Source organism: Geotrypetes seraphini, chromosome 1 (genome assembly GCF_902459505.1).
Source record: "Geotrypetes seraphini chromosome 1, aGeoSer1.1, whole genome shotgun sequence".
Lineage (NCBI taxonomy): Eukaryota > Metazoa > Chordata > Amphibia > Gymnophiona > Dermophiidae > Geotrypetes > Geotrypetes seraphini.
The window spans coordinates 51,695,636-51,709,810 of record NC_047084.1 but is presented as its reverse complement, the minus strand read 5'-3'; the positions used below and the strand labels follow the sequence as shown (position 1 = coordinate 51,709,810).

At 41.7% G+C, this 14,175-nt stretch overlaps 1 protein-coding gene across 1 annotated transcript in view; it reads right to left on the bottom strand.

Annotated features, from left to right (window-relative positions):
• Positions 1-14,175, bottom strand: part of DHX29 (DExH-box helicase 29) — a 213,170-nt gene that overhangs the window by 132,641 nt on the left and 66,354 nt on the right. The window contains exons 8-9 of the mRNA XM_033931250.1: positions 12,309-12,464; positions 233-398 (exon numbers count right to left, since the gene is read on the bottom strand). Of these exons, the coding sequence (XP_033787141.1) occupies positions 233-398; positions 12,309-12,464 (322 nt within the window). The remainder of the gene's footprint in view (positions 1-232; positions 399-12,308; positions 12,465-14,175) is intronic.

The window sequence follows — 14,175 nt, the reverse complement described above, 5'->3', positions numbered from 1 at the left end:
TAGGTAGGTATGCCAGAAAAAACTCTGAGCCAGAAGTACTTTAAAGCATCACCTTAAAATGTCCCACATAAAAGACCTTGAGCAGCATAAGCACATCTTAGAACTTTACAATTAAGGCCGATCTTTTAGAACAAAAAAGGGTAAATGACCTTATTTATACATTGGGTTTTCCCAATGTAAGGCAGTCTCTCCTTCCCCCAAAAGTTGCAGCAGTTTACACAGAAATACATACCTACTTCTCCAGTATCTGCCTACTGGCACTTTTTCAAATGAAGGATGTGTACTCTTGGGAAAATTTTTCCTGCACCAATCAATCAAAAATTGTTTGGGAGATTTTCCAGTCCAGCTCCGGGAGGTATAGTCAAAGTTTCTCACATCCAAAGGTTCTTTCTTTTTTACTACAGAAGAGAATAGAAATCCAGTCATGATAAAGTTTTGGCTTGCAAATCCAGACATTCTCCATTCCGCTCAAGATAGTGTAAAGAAAGAGTGGCTGAGGGGAATGATCTGACTGTATGGTGTTGTGCCTACTTTGGACAAGACACCCCTCCCCCGTATTTGAAATCATATTGATCTGTAACACCAATTCAATGTACAGTAAGTATATAAACTGATACCCAGTTTTCTGGTTTGAAAATTTCTGCTTGCATTCTTTTTGTGCAACTGAACAGAGTGAAAGGAATCTGTCCGAAAGTTGATAGCTTCCTCAAGAGAAGATACTATACTACTCCATATTGCTATAAGCTTTGCTTAACATTTCTACTTACTAACCAATTTTTCAGAACTTGAGCTTAAAGTTTGATTGTTAAATGTACAACAACATTTGGCAGTCTGCATTTGGAAAAGAAACAGGTTAATAACAGGACATTAACAGATATAGCCTCTGCATATAGTCACTGCAGCATACTGATCTGAGCATAAGGGTGGGTGGCAGCTTAGCAATACCAGAAAACTTGCAAAGTGTAGAACAAGTAGGAATTCTTAAAATTATTGTAGTTCCTATGCAACAGAACCAAATGCTCTATCAAAGATTTGGGGACTCTGATAACAGAAATGAGAGATTATATGTATTTCTGCTGTTGGATGTGGTTTGACTTTAAACTCCCTACTTCAGAGTTCTTCAGTGCAAGGCATGGGACTAATGATGACCTCTGAAGCCCTCAGAGGTGGCCCTTATCATTGTTCTTGCTCTTTTCTGCTACTCTCTGCCTCTCTACCCAAGTTCATGACAGAAAGGGGTGAAAGCCACATGCTTGAAGAACAAGGCATCTCAGTAGATGAAGAGACTGCATTTGGAAATGCTCATCTTTTCGAGGTAGACTGATGGGGTGAAAGTAATTGACACTAATCAGCAGTATTGCTGCCTTACATGGGAAGATATTTGGTGGCTCTCCTTCATTTTAATTAAAAGTGGCACCACCTTATAAAATGAGAGAAGACCACTGCCCTAATCAGTAGTTTGCAAAGCTCTTGTTTGTATTTGACCATATGGTATACTATACTGGAAATGAAAGATAAAGAACAAATAATGTTGTATTAAGAAGATGATTGCAAGAACTGTAATGCAATACAAGGCAGTCTATAAAACTTAATTACTATTCATCTATAAGGAATGTTATCAATGCAAGTAATATTCAGATATGGTCAACAAGTGCAGAAGAGGACAAAGTTGATTGGTTCTGCAAACAAACAGAAGCTGAATTAACAGAATACGTACACAAGATATATCAATAGTCATAGGCAAAGGTTGGGAACAAAGGTGGTGGCCAAGTGGTTGGAAAACATAGGTTTGGCAACAGGAATGAAGCTGGAGAATGTTTGATAGAATGTGCAAGACCAACAATCTGTTCATTTCAAAAACCTTCTTCTAGCAACACAATGACTGTACAAATCAAATCAAATTGACTAAATCTGTAGAAGTAAGGAATAGAAAAGTTCAATAACATTCACGTGAGCAGACTGCTGGGCATGATGGACCACTGGTCTGACCCAGCAACAGCAAATTCTTATGTTCTTACAAAAACAAAACCTAGAACTGACTGTGGTACAGATTACTAGTATGCAAACTTAAGTCAAAGCTGAAAAAAGAGCACATCTATCATAAACTTATTTATTTAAAGAACTTATTATCTGCTTATCTCCTAAGCAGCTTACATGTAAACATACACAGTAGAAGTCAAATTTTAACATACATTTTCCAATACATTACAAACATCAATCAGCTTTGTTTACATTGTTCAACAAAAAACTGTACAGTACTCATTCTCAAACATTTTATTGGATGTCAGAGGGACAGCTAAAAGTTAAGATGAAAAAATGAACCTTAAGTAATTTTCAAAAGAGCAGAATATTGTTACAAGAAACATATTGCTCCAGACAGACCATTCCAAAAAACTGGACCCACAATTGAAAAACTAGACTTTCTAGTGGAGGCATACTTAATTTTGTCTTTTATTCTTGCATCTAACAGCATCCTATTTTCTGATCTCAAAATTCTTATTAGGTTTATATATTTTCAAGCATTTGGTCAGATAGCCTGGAAGGGTGTCATATATCCCTAGATGGATTATTATTTGAAAAAACCCATCAGAATTTAAAGACCACATGAGAAATTGATCCATCACACTGATTACTAACAGAGTACCAGAAGAGTTATGGGAACACATCAAGGTTGCACTAGAAGTAAAAAGTCACTGCAAAAGGTGAAAAAGCAAAAATGACTAAAATTCAAAAATACTCAGAAATAGAGAATCTAAAGCCAGAGGAGAAATAGAGACAGTAACGGAATTTAGCCAAAATTTCCAACATGCCACAAGACAAGTAAAAAAGTACTACAATAATGCATGTAAGGAAATAAAATTAGAACATATAAGAAGAATAAGATCAGCTTTCTTAAAGCTACGAGAGAGAAAATTCCAGTCTAGAACAGGATTGGTAAAAGAAGTTCAAGGATCCATGTTAAATGATGTCGAGCAGATCAAGATAAGGTGGAAAGAATACAATGAGTCAATATACCATAAAGATCAAGTGGACGACAGTTGTTTCTACCTGTATCTTATTATAAAAAATGAACAATGATAAGAGAAGAAACCAAAGCAATATTAAAAGCTTTGTCAAAGAATATTCCCAATCAGATGTAGTTGTTATAACAAGGTTCTGCCAGGAAATTGGGAAGACATTCCCCCCTCTGCAACGAAACTGCGCTAGCAGTTTCTAGCACAGGGAGCCGCGCTGAATGGCCTGCGCTACTCCCGACGCTCATAGAGTTCCTATGATCATCGGGAGCAGTGCGGGTCATTCAGCACAGCTCTCTGCACTAAAAACTGCTAGCACAGTTTAATAGAAGAGGGGGATTGTTATGGTCAACTGGTTGGAAAATCTGTGTTCAAACCAAAACTGAAAAAAGTGATACAACTGACTGTGGAAATTATTGCACAATTGCTTTGATCCCACACACCTGCAACATTCTACTCAAGATCATTCAGTGAAGATTACAACCATGTCTAGAGCAAGAAATGCCCGAAGTGCAAGCAGAGTTCAGCAAAGAATGAGAGACATCATGGATTGTGAGCTGAACACTAGAAAAGAAGAAAGAATACCAAAAGGATATTTACATGTGTTTGACTAACTACAGCAAGGCCTTTACCTGATAAATCATAAAAACCTCTAAGCCACATTATGAAGCACCTGTTAATTCTCATTCACAACTTTAACACTGATGTAGAAGCAACAGTTCGAATGGGACAAAGAGAAACAGAATGGATCAAATTCAGCAAATTCACACTGAATATGCATAAGCTTGATTTGCATACACTGCCTCTATTATATGCAAATTTCTCTCATGCATATTCATTGTGAATATCCTGAAACCTGACTGGCAAGGGGGTATTCTAGGACTGAGTTGAAAAACATTGATATAAGAAACAAATCATCAGATAAGCAGACTAAGAAACCTGAAGTATGAAACTGATGGAAGACTCATCAACTCTCCACTACTTTGATAATATCGTGCTACTACTGGCTGAAAGTGAAGGTGGTCTGAAACATCTGGTTTCACAATCAAGGATGCTACCACTAATATTAATTATTTCTATAGCGCTATATACGCAGCGCTGTACAGAGTCACAAAGAAGACAGTCCCTCCTCGAAAGAGCTTACAATCTAAACAGACAATCAGGATGTCATGGATACAGTTAACAGGAACGGATAATCTGTGGGCTGGGTTGGGAGTAGGGTTATGGATTGAAGGCTATATCAAAAAGGGGAGATACTTGGAGACGTATTTTCTAGTGCTGCCTGATTCAGGGAAAAAAAAAATTTCAATTTCGATTCGATTTTCCTGCCCAATTGGGTGTTTTTTTCAAATATCCTGGTGGGTTTATTTTATATCCTCTTCACCCCTTTTATAGCCTCTTCACTCCCTTTGCCTTCTCCTAACCACACTGGCGTGTGGTGTAAACAAAATAAACAAACAAAAAAGACTTTTCCTCTCTTTCTTAAATCCTAGCTCACGTTTGTGGTCTAACACCAGCTCTGGCAGGATACACATAGAGTATGACGGCAGAAAAGGGCTGGCGGCCCAACAAGTCTGCCCACTCAAGAACCCTCCCTCCTCGAGAATCCATTTTTTTTAAGCATTCCTCTGGAGCGACCCCACCAGACGATCCCATCGTTCCTTGAAGTCGAGCGTGGTACTGGCCTCAACTACCTGACATGGAAGACCATTCCATCGATCAATTACCCTTTCGGTGAAGAAGTATTTCCTGGTGTCCCCATGAAATCTTCCCCTTCTGAGTTTTAGCGGGTGCCCTCTTGTCGCCGTGGGATCCATAGGATAAAAGATTTCTTCCTCCACCTCAATGCGGCCCATGACGTATTTGAATGTTTCTATCATGTCCCCTCTTTCTCTGCGCTCTTCTAGAGAATATAAGCGCAGCCTGTTCAGACGTTCTTCATATGGGAGATCCTTGAGTCCTGAAACCATCCTAGTGGCCATTTGTTGAATCGACTCCATTCTCTTCACATCCTTTTAATAATGTGGCCTCCAAAACTGAACACAGTACTCCAAGTGAGGTCTCACCATGGATCTGTATAACGGCAGTATAACTTCAGGCTTTCGGCTGATAAAGCTTTTTCTGATGCATCCCAGCATTTGTCTAGCCTTTGCTGGCGCTTTCTCCACCTGATTGGCAACTTTCATATCATCCCGGACGATTACTCCCAAGTCCCGTTCTGCTGCAGTTCTTGTTAGGTTTTCACCATTCAGTGTGTACGTTCTGCATGGATTTCCTTTACCAAGGTGCATAATCTTACATTTTTTGGCATTAAAATTCAATTGCCAAGTACTGGACCATTGTTCCATGGTGTCGGGCATGGTTGCGTTGTTAGGTGCTGTCGCGCTGCGCACAATGTTGCATAGTTTAGCGTCATCAGCGAATAATTTTGCCTCAAAGTCCCTGAGGCAGATCCTTTACAAAGATATTGAATAGCACTGGGCCCAAGACCGAGCCCTGCGGCACTCCACTGGTCACTTCCGACATGTTTGAGGGAGTACTGTTCACCATAACCCTTTGAAGTCTGCCGCTAAGCCAGTCTTCTACCCATGCTGTTAGTGTTTCTCCAAGGCCCATCGCGTTCATCTTATTCAATAACCTCCGGTGTGGGACACTATCAAAAGCCTTACTGAAGTCTAAATACACGATGTCCAGGGACTCTCCCTTATCCAATTTTTTTGTCACCCAGTCAAAGAAGTTTATCAGATTGGATTGACAAAACCTTCCCTTAGTAAATCCATGTTGGTGGGGATCCCTTAGTCTTTCGTCATCCAGAAACGTGTCCAATCTGTTTTTGATCAACGTTTCTATAAGTTTACATACTATTGATGCGAGACTCACATCTGTAATTTTCGGCCTCTGACCTGCATCCCTTTTTATGGAGTGGAATAACGTTCAGGATAGCCAAAATTACTGTCTCAGTGCTAAACAGAGGCCTAAAACCAGATTTAGTTTTGTGCAAGAGAGAGAACTGGTTGAGATATTCCATCAGTTGGGTGTGCACCATTGCAGATGGATTTGGATAGCTGGGGGAGCCAATATTTCTCTTGGTTAGGTAGGGTTGAGATAGTGAAAATGATGGTTCTGCCTCACCTTTTGTTTTTGTTTCAACTACTTCTGGTATGGGTGAGTAAGTGAACGTTGGACGGGATACAACAGAGCATCCTTCGCTTTATCTGGGCAGGGCGTAGGCTGCGCGTGAGTCGGAAGGTTCTCTATTTGGGTCGGAGAGATGGGGGTCTGGCGGTCCCTAATGTGTTGAAGTACTATCAGGCTGCTCAGTTACGCACTCTCTTGGAGTGGCAGACACAGGATCTGAAACTGTGGGTAGTGATTGAGCAGGACTTGGTGAGTGGGGTTCCGTTGCTCCATCATCCCTGGTTGCCTGGGTGGGTGCGGATAGAGGGCGGTTTGTCCTCAGTGGACACCTCTTTGAAGGTTTGGAGAATGGTTCGGAAGGGGCTGATGTTGGGTCGGCGTCATTCGTGGTATACCCTGCTATAACATAATTCCGATTTTGTACCTGGTAGAGGAGAGGAGATGTTTGCACGTTGGGAGGCCCAGGGATGTGTGGGACAGTTGTGGGATCTGGCTTTGCATCGAGTACGGTCCTTTGGGGAGCTTCAGACTCGTTATAATCTGTCTTCTTGAGATCTATTCCCCTATTTGCAAGTACTTCATTATTTACAGACCTCAGGGATTGTGGGAGACCTGAGTGGAGGAAAGACACCCTTTGAGTTGTTACTGGACCCGGTGCTTCGGAAGGGTGCTCTGTCGGCTCTTTATAGATGCCTTAATGTTCGGGGAGATGCTCTGCTACCTTATATGAAAGCCTTGGATGGGGATTGGGAGTCCGCTATCCCTCAGGAAACTTGGGAGGTTATTTGGAGGGAGGTGTCCTCCGCGGGTATAGCGGCCTTACTGGTTGAAAATGGGTATAAGGTCCTTTTTCGGTGGTACTACACCCCTCAGACTTTGGCTAGGTGGCAAGGGGTGGGATGGGTTTATGCTGGAGGAGATGTGGGGAGGTGGGTACCTATCTCCACATGTGGTGGTCGTGTGGGAGGGTGCGGGACTTCTGGGCTTTGGTTTTTACTGATATCTCTCAGATTCTGTGTAAGCTGGTCCCGGTGGATTGGCGCTATGCTCTCCTATTTTGGCATCAACAGGATCTTGAATGGGGAGAATCCCTGTTTTGCAAGCTGGCTTTCACTGCCGCCCGGTTGGTATTGGCCTCCTCCTGGAATCGGGTGATGCCCCTTACTTGACAGTTGGTAGAACAGAGCTTGCAGCAATGGCAGCTTCTCTACCACCTTACGGTCTTGCAGCATGGTAAACAGCATGGGTATGCCTTTATTTGGCGCAGCTTTCGGGTGCGCTCCTTGTAGGGTCCCATAATAGGGTTGGAGATGGGTGTTGTGTATGAGATCTTTAGGTTTGTGAGACTGGTTGGGGATTGCTTTTTTGCCCCTTTGCCCTTTTTTTTTCTTTTTGTGCAAAGAGACCTTTCCTAGTTTGTGGTTTGGGTTATGGGATCTGACACGGGCGGGGAGGGGGGGGTTAATGGCACGTTTACTGTGGGGATTTGTTTCTATTTGCCTGTATTCTTGACTGGGTTTTGGTAGTATTCTTCTTTACTGGTTGTACTTTTCTGTACTTTTCATCAGTCTTGTTATTCATCTTTCTTCAAGGACTTTTATTAAAAAAAAGCTTTTATTAAAAAAAAAAAAAAAAAAAAAGTGTGTAGGGAAGACCATGTTGCAGATCTACATATCTCCTCTGGAAGTATTGCCCTCAATTCCGCCAAAGAGGAGGGTACTCCTTTGGTCGAATGTGCTTTCAATGACACCAGCGAATGTTTGCTGCAGACACTGTAGGTGGCGGATCACTGTCCGAATCCACCAGGAAATTGTGGCCTTGGAGGCTAATCTGCCTCGGGTTGATTCTTTGGTTAGCACAAATGGTCTGACAGATGAAACTCATTAGTTCCTTCCAGGTAAATCAAGATAACTCTGCAGATGTCTAGCAGCTTTAAAGCCTTGTCTTTCTTCTTAGAACCAGTAGGTGGAAAGACTGGTAGCCTGATTTACTGGTTGATGTGCTTATGGTACCTCCCTGCTGGATGATATAGGCCAATGCTATGGCATTGTCTGAGAATACTCTTACATCTCTGCCTTCCAGCACCGACCGTAGGTTCCAGGATTTGCAGCTAGTAATGGCAGGTGCATGATACGAAAGAAACAGTTGACACCACCTTAACTCCTAGGGCCAGGGCCTCAAACTGCCACCTGAGGACCATATCCATTCTGCTGTCCTGTATATCCTTCAGCTCCCTCACAGGCTAAGGACATGCATTTAGTCAACTGTGCCTCCAGGGAGTCTACGTTTGGCATAGCAAATATTTACTGAAACTTTTTATCCATAGGATACAGCCTAGTCATGGCTTTTGCCCCTTTGAGGGAGCTTTCCAGGACCTCCCAGGGCTCTGTAACCAGGAGTTTTGTGTCTGGATACCACGGAAAGGACTTGGGCTGAGATTGGACCCCGCTCTAAAGAGAACACTGAGATAACTGGGGATGACGCAGATCAATCTTGAATTCATGAAAAGACTTAGTAATAATGTCTGGCAGGGCTGAAGACTTCAACAGCTACTGTATGGCGGGATTCTCTCCCGGGTCTACGTCCAGGACTCTAACCTGATCCTCAACATAGGAGGCTGAATCTCCTATCAGGGAGACCTCGCTTTCAGACAGTAAGGGGATCAAGACTGATCCTTCGTCCCATGAATCCCTGCCCAACTAAATATCAGAGTCAGGGAAGAGCTTCGCTCTCATAGAAGTGCTCTGAGGATTCTTAGAGGCATGTGCCGAGGGTTGCTCATCAGCGGACCTAAATTGCGTATATTGGCCATGCGCATATACCTGCCAAAGCAGGTTTCTAAAAAAATTCTTTATTTATTCTTTAACTTTTTTGACAAATCAATTAGTCAAAAACAAAGAAATAATACTGTCAGCATAGCTATTGCTAACATTCTTAGTTGGCATTACTAATGTCAGCAATGGCCTATGGGAAATTATATCAATCTGACTCTGGATGCAGAATTCTGTGCTCCTGCACAGAATTCACATATATTAATCATTCAGCCAGACTGGATTGTTTATCAAGAAGATAGGCTGCTTGAATGGGACAAAGAAGCCAGAGACTAATCCCATCTACCATGCCTGCAAGTATCACACCCTCTTTGTCAATTAAATTAACCATTGTTTCAAACAGTTTACAAATTCTAAACAGAAAGATACTGGGACATACAATAGTTTCTATACACAGAATAAGATTCCAAGCTATAAAAGCCTCCTCTCTGCAACACACAAAAATCTATCAATCTATCGGCTCTTGGGTCTTGGCTCTCTTGTTCTTTCTTTCTTTCTCTCTCTCTCTGGCCGATCTCTGGAACCCGAAACTTAGACTATCACCCCATCCCCATCTCTGCCTTTCCCTGGAACTTCACGCTTCCTTCTGAACTATGTAAGGCAGGGAAACTGCTTTGCTCTCTCATTAATTGTAATGCTTAATTGTTGTAATGCCTATGAATACTACTTTTCTGTAAGACTATTTCTATAATATATTCTTTATGCAATCACCTCTGGCTGTGCCTTTTTGATTCTACTTCCTGGTGAACCTTCAATGAGGGAACTGAATCTGGGACCTGGCGTTTGTAAGGGCGCCTCTCAAGTGACCCCACCAACCATACATTGTGGGGGCCACTAACAAACCTGACAAATACAATACTAGTTTTAACATTTTTCAAGAAGTTCAAAAAGCACATAAGAAAAACGAATATGCCAGAAAACATCCTTTCAAGAAGTCAAAAATTCAGAGATAGACCAGGAAATCAAGTATACCGGATTATATAATTAGTTCTCAATATAAGAGGCTAAAGCTGTGAATTTAACTGAAATGTTTCACTTAATAATATACACAAAGGAAAATAAAGATGTGGTCGGGTGGGCTCTAAAACGTGACTTCACTGAGCTAATATTGGAGTAGCAGATCTCACGAAGTAACTACACTTTGCTCTTTGGCAGAAATAAACTTTGACAACTGTTGAGGTTCAAAAAACCACATATCTGTTCCCTTGATAGACCATCACACATTTACTGGGGTATCTTAAAATGAACGTTGCACCCAACCGCAAGGCCTGGGGTCTTAAATAAGAAACTGTTTTATTCTCTTTTAGGTATATCGTGACACATCTAGATACATTCTCACTATTTTTGATATAAATGGAATATCTTTATATTTAAAGAACAGCTTAAGCATCCATTCCCTGTCCGAATCAATAGCAAATTGTATAAGCAGCGTAGCAGTTGCCGGTGCCTCATTATCTTATCTCTCTAAGAAATTTGTTAAATCCAAACTATCAGCAGATAAATTCTGCTGGTTTGGATTTTGAGCCTTAACTCTAATTGGTAAATATAAATTTTTGAGAGAGGCAGATAAGAGGACTCAGGAACTTTCAAAACCTCAAAACAAATATTTCTTAAATGTATCATGTGCTGATATAAGTGGTAGCTTTGGAAAGTTTATAATCCGAAGATTACATCTCCTGGTCATGTTCTCCAGTAATTCTACTTTGAAATTAAGATTCCCACTATCCTTAACCCAAGTTATGGCTTAGGATTCTACAGTTTTTACTCTGGTCTCATGTCCATCTACTTTATTTTCCAGACTAGATAGTCTATTCTTTAAATCCAAATTTTCTGAGACAACCATTGTATAACATGCTTTAAGTTGCTGCATTTGAGTTCCCAAAGACAGTTGTAAGTTAGATATTGCATCCCAAAGTGTTTCCATATTAAAGACCCTGGGTCTTTGCATGGGTACAAGCTCTATTCCAAGACCCTCTGGTGGAGACAAAGTACCTGTACCTTCAACAGGAGCAGTATTCAGCTTAAGGAAATCTTCGGGGATCCGCTGCTTCAATTCCTCCGAGTGCTCCGATGGCTGTCTTAGCTTCTCTGCACCCCCCCCCCCCACCCCGCAGAGTCGACCGCCGCACTCTGTTGGTTGGGAAAGAGAATGCTCTGGGGTGTTTCCTCCTCCAGCTTCCCCTCTAGCTCCCCAGGGCAACTCAGAGGACTCTGCTCCTCCAGAGTTAGAGATGTACCCTCGAAAGACAGTGCTGATGCTTCAGCTTGTGTGCCTCCAACAGCCGAGGAAAACTCTGGATCACTCATTCGAGCTCCGCGCTCGATAAAGGCATCCATCGAGCCCGCTGACACCACAGGTTCCTCCGGGAAAACCCGGGGCTTAGATTTCCTGTTTACCATCTAAACGGTAAGGTAAAGTTACTTCCCAGCAGGTCTGTGGTGTCTCAACACAAGCTACCAGCCGCCATCTTGGTTGAGCTCCACCTCCGTCAACCATAAGTAGCCTCCTGTCAGAGCAGTTTAATGAATTCTTTGGTAAAGGCCATAGTAGGCAAGTTTCCTTCCCCTTTAGAAGGGAGGCGATTTCTTTTCATTGGCTGTGGAGCCTCTGTACCAATTTAGCTTGCAATGCCACTGTTCCGGATCGTAGGAATTCTAAGAGCACCAGAGCTTTAATTAGGGTTTTTTTATCATTGGCCGCAGTGGTAAAAGCTCTGATACTCATAGAATTCATATGAGCATTGGAGCTTTTACTGGCATGGCATACAATAAAAAACCCTAACGCAGCTTCATACGGGGGGAGGGGGGGATATTTGTTAATTCCTAGAGTGATGATTGCTATTTCTCTGTTTTTTCAAATTTACATCCGCTATCTTTATATTTTGCACAATAATAGGAGACATGCATCACTGTTTCTGTAGTGTTGCATTGTATGCTGCAGAGTCCAGCTTCTTGGTGGTTCAGTTTAACTTTTGTCTACATATTTCTATTTTATTCCCTCCCACCCCTACGTTTAACAAAACTGTAGCGTGGCTTTTAGCACCAACCACGGTGGTAACAGCTCAAATGCTCATAGAAATGTAAAGATGTTCATAGGAATGTAAAGATGTAGCAGATTCAGTTGTGCTTTGTTTCAGCAACTCTTAACTGACACAGCAGGAGACTGTCAATAAATTTACATACTACAGCAAAACTAGTAGAAAGTAAAGTAGTAGATGACAAGACCAATAGACTGATCCAGTTTGCACACTGTGTGCCAACTGAAGAGGCTTTCCTCAAGAATCCTTGACGCTTGTATTATTCCATGCAAAATTTTAACTCATACCTTTCTCCTCTAGTGCAGATGCAGGCTGTTCTAGTATTGCCAGATTTAGGGGCCCTTCACTCTCAAGAGGTGGTGGAGTCTTCTTCCTCTCATCTCTTACATCTGGAAGTTTTATAGAAGGATTGAATATAGGATGCATCTCCAAGCTTTTCATTTCTGTAGAGAACAATGCTGCTTTGTCAGTGAAAAGCAAAATTCAAGAATAGGATATTATATGTTACAGAAAGGGGTAATTTTTTCTGCCACTAGTACACTAGAAGACAGTGACTGGCCATTTCTGTGCATCTACACAAAGAGCAAGACAGAAGGCTACTTTGTTTAGATATCACTATCATCCCTATTTTTAGCATTTAAAACCATTTGAGTTTCAACAGAACGTGAAGTTGCTTACCTGTTCTCCATAAACAGCAGGGGAATGCAGCCACACTTGTTGGTGAAGTCCTTAAGACTAGGGTTACCAGACATCTGGATTTACTCGGGTGGCTTTTCAAAACCTGGCACTTTGTCCGGGTTTTGAAAAGCTTCTAGCTCGGGACTGCATCAGGAAGGCATCTGCAAATGCATGGCTTATGCATCTTATGTTCTTATGCTTGTGAGAATCCAGTTTGCAAATGAAATTATCTGCTATAATGTTTGACTGATCTGGAATGTACACTGCTTGGAGATCCAATGGTAGAGAGAGAGAGCAAAGTGTCAAAGGTGACAGACCTCCCTGCAGAGGAGAATAGATTCAGAACCCCCATGTTTGTTGAATTAGAACTTTGTTACCTTATTGTCTGTTTGTATGAGTGCTCTGTGTCCCTCTTCGGGAAGACAGGCATGTGCTGTGAAAAGTATTTATGTGAGCATCTATGAATGTGACTACATGAACAAGAATGAGAGACTGTTCTGGAGGAAAGGAAGAGTATTCACAGATTGGCATGGAATCCTCTTTGAGCTGTGATACTGTGTCTTTGACCTTCTCGCCAAACATACTGTCTCCTAAGCAGGGAGCATCAGTGAGAGGGTCATGAAGGTCATCTATGAATCACAGGATTTAAGCTATGCTGTGAGATAAGTTGCAATGGCAACAGGTACTGTTCTCGTTATTTATTTAAAACATTTCTAATCCGCTTTTCTCCAAAGCGACTCACAGCTTAACATACATAGTTTTAGACATTCATTTTAAAAGAACCACATACAAGCAGATAAACTTAAAAATCAGAATTACTAATAATACATTATAGTGGTCTTAAAAGAGATAAACATTGTTATTTTCAGAGATGCAAAACGCTAAGTGTGGAAAGCCTGAGCAGAAAGATAGGTTTTAAGCAGTTTTCTGAATTGCAACAAATGGCTATATTTTCAGAATTATTGGTGAAAGCATAGTAGCAGGCTGAAAATTCAAGGAAGTCAAAGATAAAAATCCTTCTCCCATTGATGGACCTTTTTGTAATGTTGGGCAAACCATTTTGTTTTGGGTCTAAAACTTAAATTTATAGGTTCTTTATAGGGCAAGGAAATAACCTGCTCTACATGTATTGAACTTGCCTTTAGGTTCCATCTGTCATAAGAACATAAGAAGTTGCCTCCGCTGAGGCAGACCAGAGGTCCATCTCGTCCAGCGATCCGCTCGCGCGGCAGCCCATCAGGCCCATTGCCTGAGCAGTGGTCCCTGACTAGCTCTATAACCTATCTCTACTCCTATTCCTGTAACTTACCTCTACTCCTATCCCTACAACCCATATCTACACCTATCTATACCCCTCAATCCCTTTGTCCTCTAGGAACCTATCCAAACCTTCTTTGAAGCCCTGTACAGAGCTCCTGTCTACCACAGCCTCTGGAAGCACATTCCATGTATCCACCACCCTCTGGGTGAAAAAGA